The 26,713-nt window shown below is 50.5% G+C and overlaps 1 protein-coding gene and 2 long non-coding RNA genes across 3 annotated transcripts; 1 reads left to right on the forward strand and 2 right to left on the reverse strand.

The window, feature by feature from the left end:
• Positions 1-1,027: 1,027 nt before the first annotated feature.
• MLYCD (malonyl-CoA decarboxylase) lies at positions 1,028-17,775 on the forward strand. The gene is made up of 5 exons (XM_028841137.2): positions 1,028-1,603; positions 8,854-8,966; positions 10,000-10,156; positions 13,823-13,972; positions 16,538-17,775. Exons 1-5 carry the CDS (start codon positions 1,076-1,078, stop codon positions 17,069-17,071), a joined length of 1,482 nt encoding a protein of 493 aa, XP_028696970.2. The 5' UTR covers positions 1,028-1,075; the 3' UTR covers positions 17,072-17,775.
• On the reverse strand, positions 5,450-7,822 carry LOC144338268 (uncharacterized). The gene is made up of 2 exons (XR_013412254.1): positions 7,593-7,822; positions 5,450-7,497 (listed from the first exon to the last, which is right to left on the reverse strand). It is a non-coding gene; the product is annotated as an uncharacterized LOC144338268 (long non-coding RNA).
• On the reverse strand, positions 16,599-25,105 carry LOC144338269 (uncharacterized). The gene is made up of 2 exons (XR_013412255.1): positions 24,954-25,105; positions 16,599-18,397 (listed from the first exon to the last, which is right to left on the reverse strand). It is a non-coding gene; the product is annotated as an uncharacterized LOC144338269 (long non-coding RNA).
• Positions 25,106-26,713: the final 1,608 nt, after the last annotated feature.

Consider the following 26,713-nt stretch of genomic DNA (forward strand, 5'->3'; position numbering starts at 1 on the left):
GTGTCTTCATCCTGCAAGACCTGCACCAGAGGGTTCTACCTATAGAAATCCTAGCACCTAGATGTAGTCAACCAAGTACATGGCTCCCTCACCCTCCAACCAAAGATGCTATATTTCCATCTGAGTGGAACAAAATCCCACTGTTTCATAATGCCTCCGGCAATTTTGCATGTGGGAGACATGGTTGGTATGTGACATTCTCGTCTACAAATTGTAATGGATTGGGGAAGGAGGGAGAAATAGAGTTCAGGCCTAACTTTCTAGAGGACAAAATAAATCTCTCTTGGTAATTGCAATTATCTGAAAACTATTTCAAAGAAAACTCTGTGTCATCCTGGCATTTGCTCAAGGGCATGGCTTTCCATCAGTCTCTCTGTCTCTATGTCTCTCTTACATACATATGTATGTGTATATGCATACGTATGTGCATATACATGCCTACATATAGACATATTCTCTCTCTCTCCACACACACACACCCCTCCAACCTCTGTGGCTCTGGGAGTCATCTGTGTAAGAAGACCCTGACGCGAATGCTGAGTGCCTAGGCAGGGGTCAAACAAAGGCTACAGGATTGCCACAAACACCTTTAAGCACGCAGATTCTTTGGCTCCTGCCAGACACTGAATCTGAATCTCTAGGATTCTGATTTCAGAGCCCAGGAATCCTCGAGTACAGGAGTTCCCAGGTGACTCTGATGCACCTGGAGGCTGGAGGCGCTCAGATCTAGAGAGGAGGCGGCACTTGTGCAGTGCGGTCGGGGAAGAGAGGAGGGGCTGGGCCGGTGCCTTTAGGCGGCCAGGTGTTAGGACCAGAGGACAAGCCGCCAGCTGAGCCGGAGGAGGCACCGAAGCACCCCCGCCGCGGGCCGGTAACCTTTAGCCACACTTGGCCTAGGGCCTCCGCCAGAGCCGCTCCGCCCCCGCCGCCTCGCCCCGCCGCCCAGCCCTCCAATTGGCCGCCTCCCCATCCCGGCCCCCGGCCTCGGCCAATGGGGCCAGCGTGCGCCGGAAGCCGGAAGCCGGAAGCGCGGCAGCGGCGGCTGCGCTCCCCTTCGGCAGCTGTTTTCGGCACCATGCGAGGCCTCGGGCCAGGCTTGACGGCCAGGCGTCTCCTCCCGCTGCGGTTTACCCCGCGGCCGCCCGGGCCCCGGCTGGCTAGCGGGCAGGCGACTGGCGCCCTGGAGCGGGCCATGGACGAGCTGCTGCGCCGCGCGGTGCCGCCGACACCGGCCTACGAGCTGCGCGAGAAAACACCTGCGCCCGCCGAGGGTCAGTGCGCGGACTTCGTGAGCTTCTACGGCGGGCTGGCCGAGACAGCCGAGCGGGCCGAGCTGCTGGGCCGCCTGGCGCGGGGCTTCGGTGTGGACCACGGCCAGGTGGCGGAGCAGAGCGCCGGCGTGCTCCAGCTGCGCCAGCAGCAGCGGGAGGCGGCGGTGCTGCTGCAGGCCGAGGACCGGCTGCGCTACGCGCTGGTGCCGCGCTACCGCGGCCTCTTCCACCACATCAGCAAGCTGGACGGCGGCGTGCGCTTCCTGGTGCAGCTGCGGGCCGACCTGCTCGAGGCTCAGGCCCTCAAGCTGGTGGAGGGGCCGGACGTCCGGGTAAGGGGCCTGCACTCGACCCCCCGGCAGCGCGGACTGGCCGCCCTCCTCGAGTAGTCCTCATTTGCCCCCTCCAAGCCCCACACACCCCACCTTCCCTGCCTGAAACCACGCTCACTTCGCCCGCAGTTACAGCTCACCAACTCTCCCCTTCCCACGCTGAGTCCTGGCCTCGTCAGAGCACACCCCCGCCTCCCTCCAGTCTGTCCTTGAAGTCCTCACTTGTATAGTGTTTACTAAATACTCAGCATTTGGTGGCCTTGAAGGTAACTGTCGCCTCCCGTACCTGATTAGTGTGTGCTCTACAGTCTCTTTTTTAATTGTTGTAGCTGATTAAAGTGTTTCATCTATATGGTATACCTGAACTTGAGCATCAGGCTGAGCATCAGGCAGCCTTCTGAGACCCTGAATAGTGTTTCAGAGGTTAATTGGGCACCCGCTATGTGTGAGACATTGTCCTGAGAAGTCCTGTGAAATACACAAAGGTAAATAGGACTCAAGGTCACCACCAGCACCACTCCGGAGTCTCCATGGCTTCTGGCCTTCTCTGTGCTCCGTGACTTTTGGGAGGACATTTAACACCCTGAGTTCGGTACTTACTGTGATGATTCTGAGTTGACTTGAGGTAATCAGGCATTAGCACAGTTCATTCGTGTTAGATGCAGATACAGACTTTGAGATTTAAATGATTATGACCCGAAAGAAGGCCTAAAGCATATACTGTCCTTTTATATTGTTAGTATTAAATACGGCGAAACACTAGCCTGCCCCCCCCCCCTTTTTTTTCTTTTCTTTTCTTTTTTTTTTTTTTTTTTTTTGAGATAGGGTCTCACTCTGTTCCCTAGGCTGGAGTACAGTGGTGCTTTCACGGCTCACTGCAGCCTCAACTTCCCCAGGCTCAAGCAGTCTTCCCACTTCAGCCTCCTGAGTAGCTGGAACTACAGGCGCAGGCCACATGCCCGGCTAATTTTTGTTATTTTTTTGTAGAGGGTGCGTTTCACAATTTTGCCCAGGCTTAACCTGCCCTTTTAATTAATGAAAAATGATGTAAATGTTTCAGGAAGTTTTGGACATTCAGAAGTTTGTTAGGTACAGTTGGAGTTAAAAAAAAAAAAATTGAACGATTGAGTGGTTATGACCTGACCCATTTAAGAACTCTAATACTGGTTTAATAGTTTCATTTTCATTCCTTCAGTCTTACGTGGGTGATAACACGTATCCCTTTTACAGTAAAGGAGAAGATGCTCAGGTTGTGTGACTTGTCCTTAAATTCAGAGCAAAAAACTCTTGCTGATCACCCACCCAAATCCAGGGTTCTTTGCCCTATGCTGTATCACTGTCTTACTGTGTGAGTTAATCAGATGTTTATTAGAAACTTTCTTACCTTTTTTGGCTACTTAGATGCATAAAATCGGGCATAATTAAGTATGGGATTAATGTCAAGAGTGACAACAGTGGCCATGATTTGATTCCCCATGATAGCTGGTTAATTTACAGTGCTGTTACTGAGGGCCAGGCATCTTTGGCCATAAGATTCTCAGACAGAAAGCCCACAGTTGCTAATTGCATGACACGAAATCACTCAAGAATTCTTACCGTGTTGAATCGTCATGTTCTGGTCTCAAGCCCGGTCTGAATAGCTGAGCTTTTCTGATCCACACTTGCACATAGTACTTGGCAATATATCATCCCCCCAAGTAAGTGATCAGCTCCTCGAAAACTGGGAAACTTATCTTAAATTTCTTGCATAGCAGAGTGATGAATGAGTCATTGCAATAGATTCCTGGGTGCCCTGGCATGAGACATACTTGACACACTAATCATTCAGCATTTATGTGGAGGTGAGACTGCCCCACACTCTGTCGTAGATTTTTGAGCCTGGAAGGAAGCCACGAAGGGCTGGAAAGGTTTCTTCCCAGCTGGGAGGGTCCTCCTATCAGACACTGGCCAGCTTTGTCCCTCGTTGATTTCTCACATCCGGTCCAATTCTGAATTCCCTGGTTCTGTGAGATGTTGTGGAATACATCCTTTTGTTCTTCCCCACTCAGGAAAACTCTTGGTTATCACATCGTTGGGAAGGAACACGACTGAACACACTCACATCCAGACTTGACTGTTGAAAGAAAGGAGCTGGCCCCTGGGAAATACAGAGGCTGCTGAGTCCTCAGACATTCACACATTTCCTTGCTTTTTGACCAAGGCTGTCTGTATACATAAGGGGAAAAAAAATACATTGCATTCTGTAATATTAGGCCAGAAGTCCTGTGGACCAGAGATATCAAACAGAATGAATAATGGCAGCCTGATCTTTGCCTCTGCATATGGTTAGGACATAATGGCTGCAGGAGCCTTTTTGTGATTGCTTTATTGTGCCCCTTCCATTTCTTTACCTAGAAACCCCAACCTTACATTCAGTGCATATAACTGTTAGTAGCCGAACCTGTTAATTCCCTTCCCCTTCCCTTGCTCTGCGTAGTTTTCTCATATATACACATATATATGTATGTGTGTGTGTGTGTGTGTATGTATATATATAGATGGGTTTTTGTTTTGTTGTTTATGTTTTTTTTTTAGAGATGGGATCTTGTTGTGTTTCCCAGGCTGGTCTTGAACTTCTGGCCTCAAGCAAGCAATCCTCCAGTCCCAAGTGCTGGGATTATAGATCGGTGTGAGCCCAAGTGTAATTTTTTTTAAATCCCTGTCATTTAAACATTTAAATCAGTCTGAGAATAGAGTTACATTTTTCTGTACATATAAACTGTCAACTGGAATCTGATGTTGTAACCTATGTGATCTATTTTTTTATCTGATTTTTTTTTTTTTGAGACAGAGTCTTGCTCTGTTGCCCAGGGTGTAGTGCAGCAGCACAATCTCGGCTCACTTCAACTTCCGCCTCCTGGGTTCAAGTGATTCTCCCACCTCAGTCTCCCGAGTAGCTGGGATTACAGGCACTTGCCAACACTACTGGCTAATTTTTGTATTTTTAGTAGAGACGGAGTTTTGCTATGTTGGCCAGGCTGGTCTCGAACTCCTGACCTCAGATGATCTGCCCGTCTTGGCCTTCCAAAGTGCTGGAATTACAGGTGTGAACCACTGTGCCCGGCTGTGTGCTTTCTTTTTAAAATGTTCTTTTCCTCTGGTCCAAGTGAGTTTGGAGGTTTGTTACCGTGCCTGGATTTGTGGCCACAAAACGTGGAGGAGTTTGTAGGTATGTGTGTCCCTGTGGTTGTGTGGTAGGTGTGGGAATGAGGATGTGATGTGTCTAGGGAGTGGTGGTTTATAGGCTTTTTGTTTTTCTCCAGAGGCCCAGTTGGTTGATGACTTCAGTTTCTTGGAGGTGAAATCCCAGTGAAACCGAGTCGAATCCCCAGTAGAGGGGAAGGTCTGAGCATGGTTCAGCAGTTTGTGGGCACTCAAGGGAGGTTGGCCTTTAATTCGTGGAAGGGGTTCCTGATGGGCAGTTTGGACCTTGGTGGAATGAGAGGTGTTCGAACCTTAACAGAGGCACAGACACTAGAGAGGGACCTGGTTCCCACTGCCACAGCCACCCGGCCATGCTAGACCCTTGTGTATCCTCTGCCTTTTAGTTAATAGAGTACTCTTTGTTGGGTCTAGTAAATTCTGTGCTTAGCTGTGCTAAATGGTACTTATTTTGAGATAGGAAAGTATATCCATAGTATAAAGTGTACACCTGCGGAGTGGAAGCTTATGTGAGTGGGAATTGTCCCCAAGTTTCTCAGCCTCTGCAGTGCTACCCTCATCCATGGCTTTCCACTCCCTTCCCCAACCCAGGGCTTCTGGGCAAGGGAAGGTGACTTTTCTTCCATACCAAAATAAGCAGATCTTGATAGAGCTTCAAAAGAGAGGGAACCATTTTATCTTTTAAAAGGAAAAGTTGGCTGGTCTAAACAGTGTCATATAAGTCAATGGAATTAACAATACAGAATACACAGAGCTGCATGCAGTGGCACGCACCTGTAGTCCCTGCTACTTGCGAGGTTCAGCTGAGCACGGGAGTTCAGCCTGGCCAACATAGCAAGACCTGCCTCTGAAAAAAAAAAATAAGAAGCACTCCAGCAGAATACACTGAGAACTGTCGCTACCCTTAGCATCACCAGGATATTCCCAGCAGTTGTGTTTCTCAGTCTTGTATTGGTGATAAATGGTGGCTGAATTAATGCACGCACAGTCGCGGAGGCTTCTTTCCCTGGTGGTGTTTGTATCCCGGCAACCTTGCGGCGTGCCTGAGCAGCTGCTGCCGGTGTTAGAACTGAGCAACGGAGACTTCTGACCTTTAGCCCAGATTCCCAGTTCTCGTGTCCCAGTGTCACATTTTGTAGCTGTCAGGAGCCCAAAATAGAATGAAGAGATTTGTAGGGGAGGAGCTTTCATCAGCCAAACCATTTCTTTCATAATTAATATTGAACTGATAGTAAAACTAGGTATTTTCAGCTTTTTTCCTATCATGAATGTAAGAGAGATGCCGGTACCTCTTACACAGAGCTCAGCTCATCTGTTCCTAACCTGGGGTACAGAAGTCCTTCTGGCCCCTGGGATAGTCCATAGGTAAGTATCAGAGGAGTCCATGAACCCCAGGAAAACAGGTGCCCAATTTTATTAATGTGTTTGCAATGTTCTGGGGACGGGGCCTGTGGTTTTTAACACATACTCAAGAGTGTGAGAGGATCCCAGGAAGATTAAGAGCCGCTGTAGTCAAATGCAGAAAATACAGTTTTATAAAGGGCCATTCCGTGACACCTAGCAAACAGTCTCTCTCATCCTCCCCTCCCGCTACGTACTAATCACCGTTCGTTCCATTTTTCCATCTTTCTCATTTGATACCAATCTATTGGTAAACGCTTTGCGAACCGTAGAAATGAATCAGAAGTGGACCCTGCCTTTATGGAGTTTACAACCAAGTAAAGGAGATTCAGTGATGGAATGTAAAGTTAAAAGGAATTGCAGAGATCATCTGGTTCAGCCACCTATCCAATGCTTAAGTCTGTTTTCAAACAGCTCTGCTGAGTTCTGTCCACCTGTGCTTGGTGACTTCCAGTGCGGAGGGTCACCGTCTCCCAGGATGACTTCTGTGGACAGCTCCCGCTATTCAAAAGTTCCTCTTTACACTAAATTGAGTCCATGTCTGACTGTCCATCACTTACACCAGTCGGTCTAGATTTACTTTCCCAGTCCCCATGGGGTCACACAGAACAAATTTGTGGCCTCCTTCATGCCCTAGTGCTTAAACATGTAAAGGGAGATCTCACCTCCTTCCGAAAACGTCTCTGAGCCACCATTCCAAAACCTGCAAGTCTTCCCCAGGTGACAAAGTTCTGAGTCCTTTCACCCTTTAGCAGGAATTAAAAAGTAAAATGATTTTATAAAATTTGGAAGCTGAGGCAGGAGAATCACTTGAACCTGGGAGACAGAGGTTGCAGTGAGCTGAGATTGCACCACTGCACTCCAGCCTGGGTGACAGAGCAAGACTCCGTCTCTAAAAGAAAAAAAAAGAAAAGAAAAGAAAATAGCTGTTATAAAGCCACTCTTTATAGGTGTTGCCCATTGTGTTCTTCATGACCCTTATAGAGAGATTCAGAAGGTCATTCTTTTATCAGATGTCCTGAGATGTTTACTGTTATTTAACAATAATGTTCAGTGGATCTGTTGATACATAATATATGAGTAACAAAGACCCAAAATAGCAGTGATTTGAATATGACAGAAGTTTGTCTCTCATGTGAAAGTCTGGAGGTCGGCAGCCCAGAGCTGATTCTGCTCTTTGGTGCTCTTGGTGGATCCAGACTTGAATCTTGTCGCTCTGCCCAGAAAAACCTTCATCTCCAAAGCAGCCCAAGATGGCTGCTCCAGTGCCAGCCATCACACCGCCTTCCAGTCTGCAGTGGAAAGGACAAAGAGAAAGATGGGCCAAGGGCTTGCTCCTGCTGTCTTTCCAAGTTCCCCAAAGTGGCTGCAGGAGACCTCTGCTTACCCCTCATTGGCCAGAACTCTGTCACATGGCTACCCCCAGCCACAGGGCAGTCTTTATTCTGGACAGCTGTGTCCCTAGCTGAAAAGCGAGGCTTCTGTTAATTTGGAAGAAAAGGATACAGCCATTGGAGAACAACAAGCTGTGGCTGTGCAGGCGACACCGAGACGACGCTGCTTCTGCTCAGGGCCTTCTGTTCTGGTCTTGCTGGAAAAGCTTCAGTGCAAATATATCTTGGGTGGTCGAGTCAATTCACATCATTTTTAGAAGTAGATAAGAGATAATAAAGATATAAATAATTGAAGCAAAATTAAGATAATTTCATCACCTCTGAAATGCATTGGTTGCCACATATACTATTATGTCCCTCTAAGGTAGATTTAAAATGCTGCCAGTTATGGCGAGGCGCAGTGGCTCGTGCCTGTAATCCCAGCACTTTGAGAGGCCGAGGCAGGTGGATTGCCTGACCTCGGGAGCTCGAGATCAGCCCGGGCAATATGGCAAAACCCCATTTCTACAAAAGAATACAAAAAAAATTTACCCGGGCGTGGTGGAACTCACCTGTAGTCCCAGCTACTTGGAGGGCTGAGACAGGAGGATCACGTGAGCCCAGGAGGTCAAGGCTGTAGTGAGCTGTGTTCATGCCATTGCACTGCAGCCTGGGTGACAGAGTGAGACCCCATCTCTCAAAAAAAATAATGCTGCCAATTAGACTGTGACCTGCCGTCATTCAAAAGCTGCATCCTGACTTGAGAGATGTTAAAATATGAAAATGTACATCTCTCAGTTGATAAAATAGGGCTCCTGGACCAAGTATTTGTTTTTTTTAGGAAACGTAGGAGTAATGTTTTGACGTATCAAAGAGGGTTCCCAAGAGGATGAGGATAGTGCTGCTGACACCCTTGCTGTCTTAGTTTTCCCTTACAGAGCATCTTTCGTTGTTATGTTAATTCGATATAATTAGTGTCCTCACTATGGTGAACACATTGGAACATATTATTTGATTTAGGCAACTTAGTTCAAATTGAATTGTTTCCATTCAGGGGTCTTACGGACTGAAGTAGTTAAGTCTAAATAGAGTGTTGAATGAAAGCCTGACTCGGTTTGAGATAAGAGTCTCACAGAGGAATCTCGGGAAAAGCTGTTTGGAGAATCGTCTTGCGCAGTTGTCTGCTTGAGCATTTTCATTCCCTGTGCTGGCCACAACACAGAGATGGGCTTGATCTGTTGCCCATTGAAGGCCTGGGCTTTATCTTCTTTTCAGGAAATGAATGGCGTGCTGAAAGGAATGCTCTCAGAATGGTTTTCCTCCGGGTTCCTGAACCTAGAACGGGTCACCTGGCATTCACCGTGTGAAGTGCTTCAGAAAATTAGTGAGTAAGTATTAAGGTTTTCATTTGCTTTGTACATATATGTTTCATGTATATTTATGTATGTTTTATATTGGCTAAAAGCCAATCTATCTTCATTCACATGTACAGTTGATTTCAAGTCTAATAAAATCCAAACACAGTATTTGCAAATGCTGCCGCCGTCACCACACATGATACTAAGATCATGGAGGAAGAGGAAGGGGCACCAAGAGAAACCGATGTGTGTGTCAGGGACCTGCGTGGGTTCTTATTTATGTCCTCTTACTTAAAGCAAACACGCCCATTTTCTCTCTTCCCAAGACCCCATGATCAGAGTTGCAGAAACTCACTGGACCAAGCATATGCATTCGTAATCAAAACAGCATTTGGCCCACCTGGTGGTTAAGATGTTTCCCTGGGTTAAAATCTCTAAACAAGCTATATCATGCGTTACCTCCAGGACCCAGTATCACACAGGCTAGCATGTCATGGTGGCCTCACAACCCGGGACTCTTTGCACGTAGGTGTCTTCACATTACAAGTTGTCCCATGGAATCCAAGGTTTGAAAAGTGTCCTATTTGAAATGTAACCAATTCAAAGGACTGACAGTGCCTGCTGCCATTTCACGTGCTGAAAACAAAATAGCAGTGGGGTGAGGTTGCTAGAAGACACCAGATGAGCCCCGTGTTTGCAGCGCTGACAGGGCTTCACGGAGATCCCGAGGAAAGAGAAGACACAGTGTTCGACACCAAGCATTTGATTAGGTTTCACCTGAAAATCTGCATGAATCCTTCCCCGGAGCCTCACAAACTCCTCTTAAAACTGGGGTTAAAATTGGAGCACCGTTTTGTGTGTAAAATGGTCATTCACTGTAGTTCCTCTCAGTGGGTGCTGTTTCTCATGAAAATGACTTTCCTTGACTCTTCCAGAAGAGTCCATTAAAGCTCTATTTAAAGAACTTGTTTGACTTAGATGAATAGTATGAATAGGAGTCAGCAACCATTACTTAAGTTGTGAATTATGCATTTGTCTTATCTCTTTATAAATTTCGCCCCAGGGCTGAGGCTGTGCATCCTGTAAAAAACTGGATGGACATGAAGCGCCGCGTTGGGCCCTACAGAAGATGTTACTTCTTTTCTCACTGTTCAACTCCTGGGGAGCCCCTGGTCGTTTTGCATGTGGCACTGACTGGTGACATCTCCAGCAACATCCAGGTACCTGCGATGGTCAATCAGGGACAGGATAGGCACCCCACAGAGCACAGAGCCCCTCGTGTTTTTGTTTTGTTTTGTTTTGTTTTTACTTGATTTTATCCTCTTTTTTTTTTTTTTTTTCAAATAAATGGTTTTGGGCTTTTTAATTGGTTACATAAAATCTCCAGATTTGTAGGTGTAGAGTGTAGAAGTGTAGCGGGAAGACAGTTATGGAGCAAGGAGAGCATTCATCTGGCTGCATTGATCTTAGGTTGAGATACAGTTAAAGTCTATCACAGAACATGTTTGTGAGGCAGAAAATAATTGTGAAGGGAGAAGAGACGGGATACCTGGTTCATACATGGTTCACCTTTACAGCTTTTGTTAAGTGCCTGTGGGGAGTTTTGAAAGATACTTGATTAGAAAATTGAAAGAGACACATCTCTCATGCCTGATGTGGGCCCAGGACACTCCCCGGCGAGTGGAGGTTATGGGACTTGGGGTTGATAGCCCCGTCCTGTGGCAAGCTGCTCTGCTCCTGGATGAGTTTGGCAACAATGTCTGAAATGCTCCTGCAGGCCCACAGGGGCAGAAGAACCAGGGACCACATTGCAGGGTCTGGAAATGGGAGTGCTAAAGACAGGTGGCAGGGAGCATGAGACCCCTGGGGCAGCGCAGGTTTGCTTAGGCCAGGAGGACAGGAGGGCCTGTTAGGAAGCTAAGTGGATGATGGCCCATCACAAGGTGAGTGCCCTAAGCAGGTGTCCCGCTGAGAAGTTAGAGAAGTTGAGTAGGGCATATGAGCAGACGTTCCTGATCACCAAGGAGAAACGCATTCCCTTACAATGTTTGTGTGTGAAAGAGTCACACTCCAACGTCCTGTTGGTGCGACTAGGGGCCATTCTGACTTCTCTGAGGGCAGTTTGGCAACATGGATGAAAATTCAGAATGTGCATTCCTCCTGGCCTAAAAAGTCCACTCTTAGGAACTTCTCCTGGGGAGATTCTCAGCCCTGAGAGTCAGATGGCTGTTCTTGCAGCATTGCTGACAGTTTGAAAGGCTGGAGATGATATCCGAGGGCCCATCAGGAGAGAATGGGCTCCAGGAGGGCAGTGTAGACACATGGCGCGGCCTCACGTACATCGGATATCTGTACATGTGTTTAAATATTGATGTGGGTTTATATTTTGACATGGAAAACTAGTCTTGACCTATTGTCGAGTAGAAGTTCAGGTTTACACAGTAGCTTGTGTGTGGTGTGGTCTTATGAATAATATTAATAAAATCTGTTGAGTATATGCTCTGTGCTTGTCAGTCTGTGAAGCACATTTTGTGTGTTACTGTTCAGAGCATCCTGTGATTTAGGTGTTTTTTGTTTGTTTGTTTGTTTTAAACAGAGTTTCTCTCTTCTTGCCCAGGCTGGAGTGCAATGGTGCTATCTCGGCTCACTGCAACCTCTGCCTCCCAGGTACAAGCGATTCTCCTGCCTTAGCCTCCTGAGTAGCTGGGATTACAGGCATGTGCCACCATGCCTGACTAATGTTTTTGTATTTTTAGCAGAGACAGGGTTTCACCATGTTGGCCAGGCTGGTCTCGAACTCCTGACCTCAGGTGATCTGCCGTCCTTGGCCTCCGAAAGTGCTGGGATTATAGGCGTGAGCCACTGCGCCTGGCTGATTTAGGTATTACTATGAGAAAACTGAGGCTTAGGGGAACATCTGTAACTTACCTATGATCATAGAGCAAGTAAGGGTGGAACTGGAATTCAGACCCAGCTCACGTCCTGACTCTGAGGGGAGATGCCTTCCTTATGTGTAAATTGAGCATATGCATTTGGGCACGTGAGAATGTGTATGGGTGCGCAGTCCTGTGTACATTTGTGTGCATACCGAGAGCCTCTGAGACAGCCTGGAAAGGTGTTCATCAAAAGGGCAGCAGCAACAGGCATGGGGATTAGATTTTGGAGTAATTTGTTATTTTTTCTTCATGCATGGTTTTTTTTTTTTTTTTTTTTTGGCCTCTTTTTGTTTTATTCACTTTGCCTTACAATTCTTTTTGCCTCTTTGACATTACATATACCTCACTCGTATAACTGAAGAAAGTTTTGTTTTTATTTTGAAAACTTTAAAAAAAGATTGCTGGGATTTTTGCATAAGGAATCACAAGATAACTTACAGACTTCTTAAAAAACAAAGGAGAGCCGGGCACGGCGGCTCAGGCCTGGAATCCCAGCACTCCAGGAGGCCAAGGCAGCCGGATCACCTGAGGTCAGGAGTTCCAGACCAGCCTGGCCAACATAGTGAAACCCCGTCTCTACTAAAAATACAAAAATTAGCCGGTGTAGTGGTGTGCGCCTGTAGTCCCAGCTACTTGGGTGTCTGAGGCACAAACGAGAATCGCTTGTCAGTAGGCAGAGGTTGCAGTGAGCCGAGATCGTGCTGCTGTACTCCAGCCAGGGCGACAGAGCAAGACTCCGTCTCAAAAAAAAAAAAAAAAAAAAAAGACAGGAGATAAGCCTGGGAGTGATGTGAAGGGAGTTCTGTTCTGTGAACCACAGAGCTCTTCCATAGAGCACGGTGCGGGACAGCGGGCCCCTCTCGGTCCTTAGAGGATGTATCCTTCTTGTCATGAGCTCTCCCCATTTCCTCACAGCAGTGTTTCTTCACTTTGTAGGAGTCACTGACCCTATTAAGAATCTGAAGGGAAAAACACTGAGGGCGTTTTCCTCAGGACAGATATGCATAGACTCACACATTCCATACACTATTTCAGAAAGTTCCTGGACTGACTACCAGACCTCATCTGTGTGGTCTAAGCTAAACACTCCCACTTCCAGAATCGAAGGTAGCTGGTAGAAGTTAAAATAGTTTACATGGGTTCTTCAAAAGTAAGCTGGTGTAACCTGCTTCAAAGCAAATGAAAAAGTAGCCCCCTGCTATTCCACTGTTATCCAGTGAGCTTTGGAGTATTAAGGATAATGCTTCAGAGTATTAGGGATTAGAAAACGCTGCCATCAGAATGAGAGGCAGTAAACTCAGATTTCAGCTAAGCGACTTCCCAGTCTAGCTCGTTTCTTAGAATGCCTCGCCGGGACGTCTGTGTTACTGTTTAGGAAAAACAAAGATGGCATGAAACCCAAAAGGTACACGAGAAAGTCAAACAAAGGTATATTTCCTAAAAGAAAAGTATATAGGACTGCATATGGCCTCTTGAGCAATTTGAAAAACCTAGGGTTCAGAGAAAAGGAAGAAAAGCAGTTCAGTGGTGGGAAACATCAGCCCTTTAGGAGAAGCCGAAGGAACTGGAGCTGTTTGGTCTCGAGGATCCGTGTGTTACCGCTGAGTGTTGGCAGGAGAGTTACGGAGCAAGTTTTTGTTTGCACAGAGGCCTAAAAGAGACAGAAAGGGGCATACATTGCTCTTCAGCAAAGTTCGCATGAAAATTTCAAAACGGTAGAAACGATGCAGCACCGAGGACCCCCAGGGAAGCTGTGGAGTTGCCTCCTCCAGAGAGTTTTCGAAACAGGGCAGCTTTTAGGCTCCATAGCCTACACCCCAGTCGGGGAGCCGAGGTCTCTTCCGGCTCTTCCAGTGCTCTGAGAATTGTCTTCTGGTCCCAGCGACAGGGTTGCCATGTGGGCTGCAGAGTGGCCAGGCCAACCTTAGAACCATCGTTGGTGTTTTCCAGGCAATCGTGAAGGAATGTCCTCCATCAGAAACGGAAGAGAAGAACACAATTGCTGCTGCGATCTTTTATTCCATCAGTTTGACCCAGCAGGGACTCCAAGGGGTGGAGCTGGGAACATTCCTCATAAAGCGAGTCGTCAAGGAGTTGCAGGTAAGCGCCGCGCGGGGAGTCCCGGTCACGCTTGGCTTCCGTGTGGTCAGGTCCGTGAACTCGTGGGGTGTCAGCTGCCACGAAGGACATGGATGAAGACAGAAGCTAAAGGGAGCATCAGGGAGTAGAAGAAGTGCCAGAGGCCCCTCAGCAACTCCTAGGAGCCATGAGTCTCCCAGAGAGATGAGAATAATGCTGAGAGAGGCCTCCGGCCCAGCCTCCTGCAAGATGCACTTGTGTTCTGAGGTCATCAGCTCTCTAGGGCGACCTCATTCTGACCTGCCCAGGATACTCTTGATTTCATGTGTCGTCCTGGTGTAAGTGTCACTCTGAAGTGTCCCAGCCAGATGGCATAGCTGATGGTCATCCTGCCATGCCTGTCCTCCCCCCTGCCCCTGCCCCCACTCTCAGGGCCTCTGACACGTGACATGCTGTTAGCATGGGCCTTCTCATGGCCTGCGAGGGAGTGCTGAGGTGAGACCAGACAGCTCGAAGGTAAATGCATCAGCTTAGTTTTGATCTAACTCCCCTTTCTTGGCTGCCCTGTGAAAAACACATGCACCATCCTACATCAGAAATATTGATGTTCACTCTGGGCCTAGGCTTTCAAAAACCACCAACCTCATCAGGGGCTTGGATAAATTCCAATGAGTAGAATCTAATGATGAGGTGCAGTAGCTAGATGTTTGCTAGTGAGTGGCTCTGAGCAGAGTGTTCTCTGCGTTGGGGGCTGCAGTTGGCTGCAGCAGAGCCCTTCGAGGACGACAGTGTGGAGTGGGAACGTTTACATGCTCCTAGTAAATTCATAATCAGTTTCAAATTGAAGCCCTCAGGATTCAGCTGCGTATGGGCTTCATTACCACGCCGCCATGTTTCCCCCCCAGGTAACAATAAGCCACAGCTCCTTCCCAGTTTCCTCGTTCCTCTGTCTTCGCTGAGGGTGGTGATGAGCAGGGTGGGGTGGGGAAATGTAGCAGGGTAAGGAAGGCAGGAAGAGGAGGAGCATATCCCAGGATTCAGGGGAGTTAGGCCTTAGCCCAGCCGCTGTCCTGAGGGTGCCAGTTACCTGCCCCTGGGCAGCTGCCTAGAAGTCCTCAAAGGGGGTCTAGAAGGGAACGAATGGCCTCTCTGCATGGAGGCGCTCGTCAGGGTTTACAAAAGCAAACACAGGTGGGCGCAGTGGCTCATGCCTGCAATCCCAGCTGAGGCAGGCGGATCACTTGGGGTCAGGAGTTCGAGACCAGCCTGGCCAATGTGGTAAAACCCCGTCTCTACTAAAAGTACAAAAATTAGGCATGGTGGCGCATGCCTGTAGTCCCAGCTACTCGGGAGGCTGAGGCAGGAAAATCACTTGAACCCAGGAGGCGGAGGTTGCAGTGAGCCAAGATTGCACCATTGCACTCCAGCCTGGGAGCAAGACTGTCTCAAAAAAAAATAATAATAAAAGGCAAAAAATCCGAGAGCTACCACGAATGCCCAATGAGAGGAACATGGTGAGGAAAATCCTAATAGTCTTCTCTTTTCATATTACTCTGTGGTTAAAATTCTGTGTTTTTGAATTTTAAATGATAATGAGAAAATGCTCACGATATAAATTCATAATGCAAAATATAAAATAAGTGTCTCACCCATACAAAAATCACATCAGGAAACACCAGGAGTTTGCTTTAGCAGACTATTGAGAGTAGTTTTCTCAATGTAGTGGAGTATGATGGTTTTATTTTCTTCTGTCATTAATTTTTTTTTAAAAAAAAGCTATAGTGAGCATGTATTAGGTTTATAATCCGAAAGTAGTGGGTTGTTGGAAATGATCATGAGATCTCTACCTAGTTGGAACAATAACGATTGAACCGTGTCATGTGATATGGAGAGATACCTGCAGCGTCCCCCTCCTCCTCCTCTACCCCGTTCTGCACCCACTGTGGTGTGGCTGGGCAGCTCGTCGCTCACTCATCAGTCCCTGGCCACTCGTGTGCCCAGCAACAGAGCAGCTTCTGGGGCCTGACAGGTGGCCATGGGAGGAGCACGGTGTACGAGAAAGACAAGGTCTGCAGTGAGTAGCTGCGGTGCACCAAGCCCCACTCCCCACTGGCCAGCTGTCTGGTTTTAGGCAAGTCCCCCAGCACTCTAGTCTCGGTTTTGCCGACATGAGAAGGGATGTGGAGACGGAGACGCCCTGCCTCGGGGAGTCAGGATGCCTCCAGGGTCTGGCGCACATCAGGTTCCTGATAAATATTTCCTGCTGGGCCTGGTGGCGCGCGCCTGTGGTCCCAGCTACTCAGCAGGCCGAGGCAGGAGATGGCTTGGACTCGGGAGATGGAGGCTGCAGTGAGCCATGATGACGCCACTGCACTCCAGCCAGGGCAATAGAGCAAGACCCTGACTCTAAGAAACAAAAAACAACAGTTCCTTGAAAGAAGATAAATAACATGTACCAAATGTCCCTGTGACCACTACACTGCAGCATATGAGCCGTAGGTTGAGAGGTGCTCATCTGTTGGTAGTGTACCTGCTGAATTTGTGTGTTTTCTCCGCCTTCCCTTCCACCCCAACCATGCTTTACAGCGAGAGTTTCCTCACCTTGGAGTGTTTTCGAGTCTGTCACCTATACCTGGATTCACCAAATGGCTTCTGGGGCTTCTGAACTCGCAAGTGAAGGATCACGGGAGGAATGAGCTCTTCACAGATTCGGAGTGTAAGGAAATCTCGGAGATCACAGGTGGCCCCGCTAACGAGACCCTCAAGCTCCTCCTCGGCAGCAGCGAGTGGGTGCAGTCGGAGACCCTGGTGCGGGCGCTGCAGACTCCGCTCATGAGGCTGTGCGCCTGGTACCTGTATGGAGAGAAGCACCGCGGCTACGCGCTGAACCCCGTGGCCAACTTCCACCTGCAGAACGGGGCGGTGCTGTGGCGCGTCAACTGGATGGCGGACGTGAGCCTCAAAGGCATCACCGGCTCCTGCGGCCTCATGGCCAACTACCGCTACTTCCTGGAGGAGACGGGCCCCAACAGCACCTCCTACCTCAGCTCCAAGAACATCAAAGCCTCTGAGCAGGTGCTCAGCCTAGTGGCCCAGTTTCAGAAGAACAGCAAGCTCTGACAGTAAACCTTTCCTAAAGCACAGGGCCCCAGCTAAGAAAATGATCGTTTTCAGGAGGGGCCGGGAGTTTTATATCTGAAGGAGTTTTCCAAGCAAAGCCAAAGTTCACTGTGTTCTTGGCCCACAGCCGGGCCACGCTGTGAGGCCAGGCCTCAGCTTCCCTTGCCTTGGGCGAGACGCGCCCAGCGCAAGACGGTTGTGGGTGCGGGTGCACACGGATAGGTGGGTTGCTGTGCTGTCTCCAGAAGATTTCTCGTTGCCCTTGACCTGGCTCCCTGCCCGGGGCTGGTGCTGTGGTACTTACATCTTCAGGAAGCTGTGCAGCCTCTGCCATTATCGTCCCAGGGGGATCCGGCATCCTCCTAAGGACCAGGGCGAGGGGCCCAGATAAGAGTGGGTGTTCCTTTGCGCTCACAAAACAGAATGCGGCGATGGTTGCTTTAGCCATTTCTCACCATGCAATGCAAAGGGATAAAGGACTGGGCTACACTTCCCAGTTAAATTCTGAAGCTCATAAATGTATGCAAAGGTTTGTGACTTTGCACAACGTGTGTGTAGTAAGTTAAATCGTGGAACACAAAAATGCTGCTGCTTGAGGCATAAGTTGAATGATAGGCTTTAAAGATCAGGGATTCAGGTTCATAATGAACTTCACAGTATAGAACATGTTTGTTCTGTAAAGCATTAAACATCTGGTTATGTAATGGTGGTCATCTTTAAGATTAGAGACCTGGGAAGGCTGGAATCAGCCAGCCAGCCTGTGGGGAGTTTGGGATGAAGGAGTCTGGGGTGTGTGGGACGAGAACAAAGATGAAGGAAGGGGCAATCACTGTGCTTGTGGGAGGAAGGCGAGTGTGTTTGTGTGTGTGTGTGTGTATCAGGGCACGTCTGTGTGCGTGTGCACGAGCGTCTATCAGGGCACGTCTGTGCACGAGCATCTCTGTGTGTATCAGGGCACATCTGTGTGCGTGTGCACAAGTGTCTATCAGCGCACGTGTGAGTGCATGTGCACGAGCGTCTGTGTATCAGGGCACGTCTGTGTGTGCACGAGCGTCTGTATCAGGGCACATCTGTGTGCGTGTGCACGAGCATCTCTGTGTGTATCAGGGCACGTCTGCATGTGCTCACACATCTTCGTGTGTCTGTGTGCGCGTGTCCGCATTTGCCCTGTCCTCGGATTGGCAGACAGATCCCTCGCCTTCCTTGCCTTTCGTCTCCCAGACTGGTCCCAGGCCCCTTCTCTGTCTTCTGCGTACGGCATGTTGCCTCATGACAGACGGTGGGATGGTGGAAGCTGTCTCATGCCTCTTGTTCTCCGGGCTGATTCTGAAAGCACCAGAGTGGCTTGTAAGCCAATCACTGCAATCTTGGCAGCCTGCCGGCCCTTCCTGCGGGCAGAGTTCTTTACCACAAGCATCCCCAGACCCTCAGGCCTGCGGAAACCTGCTGGGCCTTACCGTCTTTGCTTAGCTTTTGGCCTAAAAAGCTAGGATCACCCGTTCCGGATCACTCCGGCAGCCTTTCAGATCCGGTGGCACCCTTCCCGGCTGTGTCCCTCACCTGTGCTGTCTGGTTCTCTCTTGTGTGGAGAGGGGGTGATAGGAATTCCTGCCACACAGGCTGCTGGGAGGACGGGCTCAGGTGACATCCGAGGAGGCTTTGGCTCACCAGAGGAGTTTGTAGATGTCAGTCATCCCCAAGTCACTAGGAACTAGCACTCCTGAGGTGGGTCTCGGAATAGTGTTCAAATCCATTTCACTATTGTGGCCAAGGAGCCCTCCCTCCAGCAAGGCCGCTCATCACATCACGTTACTCTTTAGGCCAAATGTGACCCCCGCCCCTGGGTTTTATTTATCACTAAGGCACAGTTTCTTAACTGTTTGTGAGTTACAGATCACTGAAATTCTGGTGAAAGCCAGGTGGGCCTTGCCACAGGAGAACACATATGCAGTGCACAGGAGAACACATACAGAGTGCACAGGAGAACACATATGCAGTGCACAGGAGAACACATACAGAGTGCACAGGAGAACATGCACACACAGTGCACAGGAGAACACAGTGCACAGAACACACACAGTGCACAGAACACACACACTGCACAGGAGAACACACACTGCACAGGAGAACACACACTGCACAGGAGAACACAGTGCACAGAACACACACAGTGCACAGAACACACACACTGCACAGGAGAACACGTACAGTGCACAGGAGAACACACACTGCACAGAACACACAGAGTCCATAGGAGAGCACACAGTACACAGCAGGACACATGCAGTGCACAGAACACCCGCCATGCACGGAACACACGCGGTGCACAGAACACGCAGTGCACGGAATACCCGCAGTGCACAGGACACACACAGTGCACAGGAGAACCTAGTGCACAGAGCACACAGTACACAGCAGAACACACAGTACACAGCAGACCACACGCAGTGCACAGAACACCCACAGTGCACGGAACACGCAGTGCACAGGAGAACCTAGTGCACAGAGCACACACCCCGTGCACAGTTTTGTTTTGTTTTGCTTTTGCAATTGCAGGGAGCTCCCTGGCCCCCCACAGCCATTCATAGAACCCATTCTGTTTGGGATAAAAACAGATCTCCGCCAGCTCATGTGAGGCTAGGCACCAGTTCCTCAAAACATTTTTGGGCAGCTAGCAGCTCATCTCACCAGGTTGAGGCTGCTGCCTGTGAACAGTTGACAGACCCAAAGGCAGCCAGAATGTTCTGTGTCAGAGAGCCTTGTCTAACGGGCAGAGCTGGGAGACACCCAGGAAGACCCCCAGCCCATACCTGTTCTCAGGCCTGAGGTTCATTCTCATTCTCTCCCCCTTCCCTTTCCCCTTCTTCCCTCCTGCCCTCGAATCTGCAAGGCCTCTCCGGGTGGCTGTGTTCTGCCCAGGCCTCCCAGGCTCCAAGATCACTGCCTTCGGGGAGCCCAGGAAGAGCTGCACATCCACTGCCTCTGTGTGGCAGGCGTGTCCAAGACTGCAACTCCTAGTTCCCACCTTTCACACCTCATCTCTTTAACCTCCTATGGAAAATTTCAAACATATGTAAAAGCAGGGAGAAATTGTATAACAAACCTACAGACCTATCACCCAGCTTCCACAGTCATCAGTGGTTTTCTGTTTTTACCAGACTTTATCTTGGTACTTATAATGCTTCACATTTAGCAGGTCCTCAGTGAAGATTGGATGGATGGATGAAAGGAAGATGGATGGATGGATGGATGGATGGATGGATGGATGGATGGATGGATGGACAGATGGACGGACGGACAGACATTAATAGTGGAGCATTAATGGAAGGAAGGAAGATGAGTGGATGGATGGATGGTGGAGGGTGGATAGAAGGAAGATGGATATATGAATAGATGGCTGGGTGGATGGAAGGATGGAAGGAAGGCGGATGGATGGATGGTGGAGGGTAAAGTGGGGTTTTTTTGTTTGTTTTGTTTTTGTTTTTGTTTTTGTTTTTGTTTTGAGACGGAGTCTCACTCTGTTGCCCAGACTGGAGTGCAGTGGCCGGATCTCGGCTCACTGCAAGCTCCACCTCCCGCGTTTATGCCATTCTCCTGCCGTAGCCTCCCGAGTAGCTGGGACTACAGGCACCCGCCACCTCGCCCAGCTAGTTTTTTTGTATTTTTTAGTAGAGACGGGGTTTCACCATGTTAGCCAGGATGGTCTCAATCTCCTGACCTTGTGATCCGCCCATCTCAGCCTCCCAAAGTGCTGGGATTACAGGCTTGAGCCACTGTGCCCAGCCAGGGCAGAGTTTTAATGGAAGGAAGATGGATGGATGAATAGATGGATGGAAGGAAGATGGTTGGATGGAATGATGGATGGATGGTAGAGGGTGGATAGAAGGAAGGAAGATGGATGGATGAATAGATGGCTGGGTGAATGGAAGACGGGTGGGTGGATGGATGGATGGATGGATGGATGGATGGATGGATGGATGGATGGATGGTGGAGGGCAGAGTGTTAATGGAAGGAAGATGAATGGATGGATGGAGGGTAGAGGGTAGGTGGAAAGGATAGGATGGATGGATGGATGGATGGATGGATGGATGGATGGATGGATGGATGGATGGATGGTGGAGGGTATATGGAAGGAAGAGGATGGATGATGGAAGATGGATGGATGGGTGGGCAGATGAATTGATGGCGGAGGATGTTAGGATGGGTGGATGGATGTATTAACATCCCTTCTCCATGCCTCAGTCCCCATCATAAGCAGAAAGAGCCTGTGGTCCCTCTATGATACTGCACTGAACCAAAATTCCCCTCACTTCATGGGTGTTACAAACCTCTCATTATCTGTTTACCTCTCACTCTTACTGTAGAACCTCTAGGAAGTCAGGTGGCTTCTAGCTCCTCACTTTTCCTGAGGGATGATCTGACCACCCAGTCTTCCCTATGTCGTCTTTCACACAGTGGCAGTGCAGAACAAAAGCAGACAGCAGCCGGGTTTGAGGGTGATAAAAGGCTACTCACTAGGTCCTAGTGTTCTGAACTGCATCCTACAGGAAAGTGCTCTCAGTGCCCAGGTGACATCATCACAAGAGGAACACAGTGCCAAGAGGGCAGGGGCTCAGTCTCACAGACCTGGTTTCCGTCCCACTTGCTCTCAGGAACCCTGGGCAACCACTCTGACGACAGTGTCTTCCTCTGGAAAGCGTCCAGCAGTGTTGGGCTCACAGTAGGTGCACAATAAATTGTCATGAGTACTTTCCACTGTGTCCCAAGTTCAAGGCTGAAGTCACAACCTCACCCCTGCCACAGAGCCTGCTCCCCTGAGAGCTCCCCGTCTCAGTCTGAGGCCCAACCTGTGTTTCTGGAGCCCAGGTCCCATCCCATCTCAGGGGCTGCCTTGCTCCGTTCCCCCCCATCCCAGACCTAAGTTCCAGCTCTCCTTATCTACTGGAGCCCTGTCATCTGTGGGTCAGGTGCTCCCCAGCTCCCTCCATCCCACCCACAGGGTTTCACAAGAGGCCCAACCCTGCACCCTGCTAGGGTTCAGACTTGAAGGGTGCACTGGATTGGGGTGCACCTGCTCTGACCTGTTCATGGGCTCCTTTTTCTTCTGAAATGCAGTGTGAGGCACAATGGAGGAAGCTGTAGACTTTGGCTCCGGCCAGTGCCCAGTTCAAATCCTGGCCCCACCGCTTCCAGCCGGGTGGCCCAGGGCAAGCCACCTACCCTTGCTTTGCCTCAGTTTCCCCATCTTTAAGTGGCAGTAACCATAGTACCGACCCCACAGCCTGCTGAGAGGCTCAAAGGAGACGATGTATATAAAGCAGTTAACTGATGCCTGCGCTGGGAAGCAGACCCGTCCCTGTCATGACAGGCGTTTCTATATCTGGACTTGGGCGCCACCATCATGCTCGCCTGAATGCGGGTTCTGGGATCTTTCAGCCTTATTTGGATATTTGAGTATTTGCTGGTTTTCTGGCTTCTACTCAGTTTCTAAGAGGTGACTAAGTGGATCCTTCGTTCCCGGGGGAGGTGGGAATGGCTTCTCTGTACACTGCATTGCACAGAGGCTTGGGGGCCTCCCGACCCCTGATGGCTGAGCACCCCTGTCGTAGTCCTCAGGGAGAGCCCAGGCCACCCGGTTAGCTCTAGACTGGCTCTGCAGGGCCTCACAATCTGAACTCGCTGTGGTCACTCTGAGGCCTCTCTGTCTCTCTTTCTCTTTCTACCCCTCCAGCCCTCTGAGGGTTTGACCTTCACTGACCTCCAGGTCAGGAACGACCAAGAGTCGCTCCCAAGAGGGCTTCCCTCCTCCCCATCCATTCCGTGTGACCTCAGAAATGGGGGAATCTCAGGGCTTTGTGCAGGCATTTGCTTATTCTGAGCTCTGTTTGAAATTAAACATGAGGTATACTGAAGATTTAAATCGAGCAAACACCTCTGTGGTTTCCAGTTGGATTCTGAGGCACTTACTGAAGTACGAAGTCCGTTTCAATCTATTAGAAACAAAAGCTGCCAGTGATTTCACCACAGGAAGTCTGCTTCCTTTGCGGTTTAGCAGACTTGACAAGAGATCACCCTAGATCTCTTTCTCCCCTTTGTTTGGTTTATTTCCAGATTGCATGTGCGTTTCCCTCCCGGCTAGTTCTTGATCATTGAGGAAGGGAGAGAGAAACGAGATTCTCTGCTCTGGGCATTTCCAAACTGCATTTGCGTTTCCCTCCCGGCTAGTTCTTGATCATTGAGGAAGGGAGAGAGAAACGAGGTTCTCTGTTCTGGGCCAGGCATTCTCTGTACACGTTCCTGGTCCCAGCCTCCCTCCTTCCCTAGAGGATCACCACGTCCAACCCTGAAGCTGGAGCGAGTGTTTCTCACTTAGAGATGAGGCGGTGAGCTGGGAGAGGGCTGAGCAGCTGGTGAGGGCAGAGCTAGGACTCAAACCGAGGCCCGACCACCGTCCAGCTCTCCTTCCACCCCGCTGGTCCACCTCCTGACCATACGTGGGGAGACCCACACGAAGGCCCAGAGAGGAGAGGGCCAGCAGTGGGTAGAACAGAGTGGGCCCCAGGTTTTGGCAAGCCTGGAGGGGAATAGGTCAGAAAGGTAGCCTGGCTGGGCGGAGAGACTGAGGACAGGGCGTGTTAGGGTGCTGACATTCTGGCACGGGGGTGGGGGTCTGTGGAAGACCACCCCAGGCTGGGGTGCCTTCTCTAAAACCCGAGCATGCACAGTGCTGGCCATGTCAGTCCGAGCCCTCGGCTGCCAGGGACGGAAGCTGAGCTCCCGCCAAAGCATAAAATCCCGGCCAGCGAGGAGCAGCCAGACCACGGGAAGACAGGAACCCGGACCTGGCTCTCCTGCCGGAAGCAGGCTGTGCACAGCTCCACCGCCACGGAGACAGCCTCCTCTCATGACCCCAGACTCAGCCCGGGCCGTGGCGGGAATGATGGTTGGCCCGGTTTGGAGATGGGGATCTGGCCCTGTGGGGAGAGCAGCCAGAGCACGTATCTCTCCGGGGCAGTTGAGTGGAACAACTGGTGTCCCCTCTTGATGTTGATAAGGGGAGATGAGTGGCCCAGGCAGTTCCTAGAACGGGGGAGATGGAGTGGGCCGCATCCCACCCAGCAGGAGAGCTTGCTTCTGAAGCTCCTGTGCGTCTGTGACAGAGGCTTGAACCCCCGGCCTGTTCTCTCAAGTCTGTTGCCATAAATCTGTCTGCATCGTCTGGCACATAGGAGAGGCGCGGCAAATATTTTTGGTTCACTGAGGAAAGGCAGCCCTCACTCCTGCTGCTCAGACAGCACCCCCTGAACATGAGTTACTGCCTCCTTGAGAGCTTTTGCAGGAGGGCAGGAGACCAGAGAGCTGCCTTCAAAGATGCCAGAAACCATTTTTATTTAAGCAGCGCTGCTCCAGAGAGAACTAGCCATTTCAGTCTCCACCCCAGTGTGACTCACGATGCCACCTCTCCTTGCCAGCTCTCACCGAGGCCCTCAGTGACCTCCTAGGGGGTACATCCAGCCAGGTGCCCCCTCAGCAATGGCCAGGGGCCACCATGGGCCACTCTGCACTTCCCAAATGCTCCCGGCACTGGCACAGATGCACACCCTCTTGGCCGTCCCCACCTGTCCTCCGCCACTCTTGGTCAGCCATTCCTCTCGGCTTCCTGGAGTCCACTCCTTCTCTAAGGATCTCACCCTCATCTATGTCTCTGCCGTCTCCTAACTACCAATAGCAAGGGCACCAGTGCCCCTGTTTGCCGGGGACAGGACCTGTCTGGGGCACTGTTGTGGCATCATTGTTAACAGAGCTGCTCTTCACTCTGAAGTGTTCAGTTAGGACAGTTACTTGCACGGTCCCCTCACTGGCGATGCAGACACCCCATACCTGTGTGTTTCCCCTGGATAGCTCAGCAGCAGCTCAGGCTCAGCACGGCCAAGGCTGAATGCAGATGCCCTCCCTCCAAAACCTGGCCTTCTCCAGCTGTGCCTTCCTGGCGAGGCCACCTCCAGCCGTCCGACTGTGTAACACAGAAGCCTGAGTGCCATCCCTGGGGCTCCCCTCACCCCCACCTCCCACCCCTTCCTGGGCCCCTGCACGGATCACTGGCCTTGTTCCCTTCATTTCCCTGGCCCAGGTTACAAAGTCTCCTTCCTGATCACGTGCAATAACTAACCTCGCAGCTGCTCTGCCCATCTGCCTACGCCACACCCTTCCAGATCCTTCTCCACCCCAGCAGGCAGAGTTGTCATTGTGAAATGCAAATCAGGTTCCATCTCTCCTCTCCTTTCCTCCCTTCCGCCATCCCTATCACCCTCCCTCTCACACACAGCCCCCTCCATGACCTCCCAAGCCTGCTGTGGCCTGACCCTCCCCTCTATACTTTTCCAGGCCCTCCTAGCACTCTCCTCCCTCAGTTTGGGACTCCTTGTCCTCCCTCCTTCCTGCCTGGTGCATGCTGCTCCCTTCTCCTGAAATGCTTTCCCCTCCCTGCCTCCCAGGCAATGCCCACTCTGCCTCCAAATTTCATCCATCATCCTCTCCTCAGGAAGCTTTCCCTGATGGCCTGACCAGGTCACATTCCCCCATTATTTGCTGTCCTCTCTGGGGCCTCTCCTTCCTGGTAGCTTCTCAGCAAGGCAGTTTCATGGGTGTATCTCCACTAGACTAGAAGCTCTCTGAGGGCAAGAGCCCTGCTTGACTTCTGGCCCAAGGTGGCTGCAGGGTCTGCAAGATCATCAGGGCCCCCTCCAATCTGACACTTGCAGAGGGGACCCCTGGCCTTGGGCCACGCTGGTTACTTGGGTACACTCCTTGCCCAGAGCTCCACAGCACCTTAAAGGCAGGGTCTTTCTGGCCATGCCTGGCCCTGGCCTGGCCTCCCTAAGGAGCCCTGCCGCTGGGGGTGCTGTGTGGGAACAGGGCACAGGCCCTCCTTCCCAGAGCACACGAGATCTCACTTTCTCCAAGCCCAACTCCCCCAGGAGTCAGACCCCAGCTGCCCTGCACTGAATGCTGGCTTGCCCTAACTCACTCGGACCCCACCCTGCACTGGGAAGGAGTGTCGCTGTCCCCGTTTGACAGGTGAAGACACTGAGGCCCAGAGAGCTGAAGGGGCTGGCCCAGGGGACGGGCTTGGGCACTTCTGTTCTCACACTGCTGCCACGACACCTAATCCATCCGGGGAAGTTCCCTTTAAACACAAAAGGGAATGGTGAAGCCACACGCGGCTGCCCTTCTCGGGAAACCACTGCCACCTCTCGCGAGCTAGACAGCGTTCCCCAAGGCCCTCCTCGAGCTGGGTGGGCTGCCCGGCTGTGAACACAAGGACACCTCCGATTCCGTCCTGTGAATGTTGATATTAGTGGTCCCTTCCTTCAGGGGCTATGGGGATCTCAAAAGATAAGGCAGGTCTGGAGTCCTGCGCGGTACGTGCCGCATGGCAAGCTCTTTACGGACAGCGCAGGGATGCGCTTTGATGCTGAAAATGATTCTCTGGGACAGGTGGATCCCAGTCTGGGTCCTCACAGGCGCTGTGCACCCAGTCGCCGCGAGATGGCGGTGTTGCGCCCCTCCAGCCTCCTCGACTCTGCACTTGAGCGCTGAATGTTAACAATCCTAACAGGTGAATCGCTTGAATCCGGGAG

This window comes from Macaca mulatta, chromosome 20 (assembly GCF_049350105.2).
Source record: "Macaca mulatta isolate MMU2019108-1 chromosome 20, T2T-MMU8v2.0, whole genome shotgun sequence".
Classification (NCBI taxonomy): Eukaryota; Metazoa; Chordata; class Mammalia; order Primates; family Cercopithecidae; genus Macaca; species Macaca mulatta.

Excerpts from the sequence above, each read along its gene's own strand:
- MLYCD (XM_028841137.2), top strand. The coding sequence starts at position 1,076 with ATGCGAGGCCTCGGGCCAGGCTTGACGGCCAGGCGTCTCCTCCCGCTG. Across the intron at positions 8,967-9,999 it reads GTGCTTCAGAAAATTAGTGA|GGCTGAGGCTGTGCATCCTG; the intron begins GTAAGTATTAAG and ends ATTTCGCCCCAG. Across the intron at positions 10,157-13,822 it reads ACATCTCCAGCAACATCCAG|GCAATCGTGAAGGAATGTCC; the intron begins GTACCTGCGATG and ends GGTGTTTTCCAG.